The sequence below is a fragment of the Rhagoletis pomonella genome, unplaced genomic scaffold (genome assembly GCF_013731165.1).
Source record: "Rhagoletis pomonella isolate Grant_MI unplaced genomic scaffold, Rhpom_1.0 Rhpom_scaffold_00001, whole genome shotgun sequence".
Lineage (NCBI taxonomy): Eukaryota > Metazoa > Arthropoda > Insecta > Diptera > Tephritidae > Rhagoletis > Rhagoletis pomonella.
Window position 1 is genome coordinate 22,492,219 of NW_023458555.1, and position 1,941 is coordinate 22,494,159.

At 43.5% G+C, this 1,941-nt stretch overlaps 1 protein-coding gene across 1 annotated transcript in view; it reads right to left on the reverse strand.

The window, feature by feature from the left end:
- The window catches only part of LOC118740873 (soluble guanylate cyclase 88E-like), a 50,278-nt gene extending 48,866 nt beyond the window's left edge, over window positions 1-1,412 (reverse strand). Inside the window, exons 1-4 of the mRNA XM_036472647.1 lie at window positions 1,308-1,412; window positions 755-1,242; window positions 258-381; window positions 3-41 (exon numbers count right to left, since the gene is read on the reverse strand). Of these exons, the coding sequence (XP_036328540.1) occupies window positions 3-41; window positions 258-381; window positions 755-1,242; window positions 1,308-1,412 (756 nt within the window). The remainder of the gene's footprint in view (window positions 1-2; window positions 42-257; window positions 382-754; window positions 1,243-1,307) is intronic.
- Between the last annotated feature and the right edge of the window lie 529 nt (window positions 1,413-1,941).

The window sequence follows — 1,941 nt, forward strand, 5'->3', positions numbered from 1 at the left end:
ACTGTGACTAATTCGAAAATATTATTCGTTCTGTTTAAAATCTAATTAAATGTAAAAAAATAGAAAAATCTCACAAACCTAATTATTAAAACCTATACACCTACGCATGGCAGTTGAATGCAACCTTTCGAGAAAGAATCTCAACTCACCAGCGTTTCTCGGCAATAACAAAGCCACCGAAGTTAATTCAAACCGCATTCAGCTGCCACACACCGTTAGTAATTTAAAAATTACTCATTAGCATGACCTCTACTTACGGTTTGGAATTTGAAGGCAATTAATGGACGCACCAGATCGAACCAGGCGGTAATCTTCTGGCCAAGTAGGTCGGGTAGAATGACCATCAGGGAATTACCAATGCTACGTACCACCATATCGGCACTGCATAGCGGCGATAAATTTGCAGCAGCAGCAACAGCACCAGCAAACCAATAAGATGACGCAATAAAAAGAAGAACAAAAAAAACAGCCACAAAATTAGCGCTGAAATGCATTGCAGGCGCTGCGAAGTAACAAGTTGTGTGGCCAGGCAACAGCTGCAGCCAATGCGAATGCGCCAGTTAAGTTGCCACCGCTGCAATGCACTGCTGCGCCACATAATTAAAATCAACCACAAGCGCTGTTGCCACATACACATGTTAGTACATATACATATGTACGTATGTATACTCAAATGACGGGCATTGGGTATTTAGGTACAACACGCCAGCACGCAACCCATCCGCCAGCACCGCTCACCGTGGCGTATACTTACCCAAATACGATGCAAAATGGAAATATTTCAAAGAGTACATGTGCACTGATGGGCAAGTGTTTCTCTTCGCGCGTCATCGCCAACGAAGCCAGTGTGAATGCACGATTATCGAATGTCAGCTGAAATGTCACATGCACCGTATCGAAGAGAATCTCCTCGCGCACCAATTCGATGTGCATTTCCTTGTGGTAGAAATGTCGCGCCACTTCACGTATTTGGCCCATTGTGTAGTAGACGAAACCGCGCCGCTTCGAACGATAGTGTAATGTGAGTCCTTGCCGTGTCTCATTTTCACAAATGAATGATGGCGCACGCATGCGGGGGTAGGAGAATTTCAAGTATTCATGCAGGTTATCGAGTCCATTGAGAAAGTCGCGCATATGTCGACCAAGTACGGAGAGAACGCGATCGTAACCATATTGACCAACAAAGCCGACAAAATAAACACCCATTTGGTCCATGAATTCACGTTCGGAAACACCGAGTACCTGAAAGGAAATAAGTAAGGATATTGAAGAACTGTGAATATTTATTTGAAGTAGGAAATTTTTACAGCAGCATTTGCGGTGGCAGAGAGACACCGTCGGTGAGTACTGCCATTCCCTGCGGTGTACAAGTTTATCGTCACAATCCGCATCATAGCGGAATTCTTCAACATATTGTTCATTTGTTCCTACACTCCGACGAAAGATAAGGACGATACGTCGAGATACCTCTATTTTGCTGCCACCGTCAATAAATGAAAATCGCGCTCAGCAATGTTTATGCCAGGGTGATTAAATAGGGAATCATTTAGCCTTCATCATCAATACGAGAAACTAAATCGATTATGTGCTTAAAGAAAGCATATTCGCAACTCGATTCTCACACCTCTGCTCTATGGGAATACTTTTCGAGAACCCAACATATGTACATACTTATGTGAGAGAATCAAGGATGTGCCAGGACTAAAAGCTCAGTTAGTCAACGACGTAGCGTAATCGTAGGACGTCCGTATCAGCATATCAAATTTACTGTTGATAGAGAGAGAGAGAGAGAAGCAACGGCAACGTCACCGCTATAGGGTGGTGAGTTTTCGTTAACACGCGAATCCCATAAGATAGATCGTGTCTGCGTCAACCTACGTATACGCTACGTCGTTGACTGTTTGCGCTTTATCACTTCAACAACATTTATCCAAATGCCAT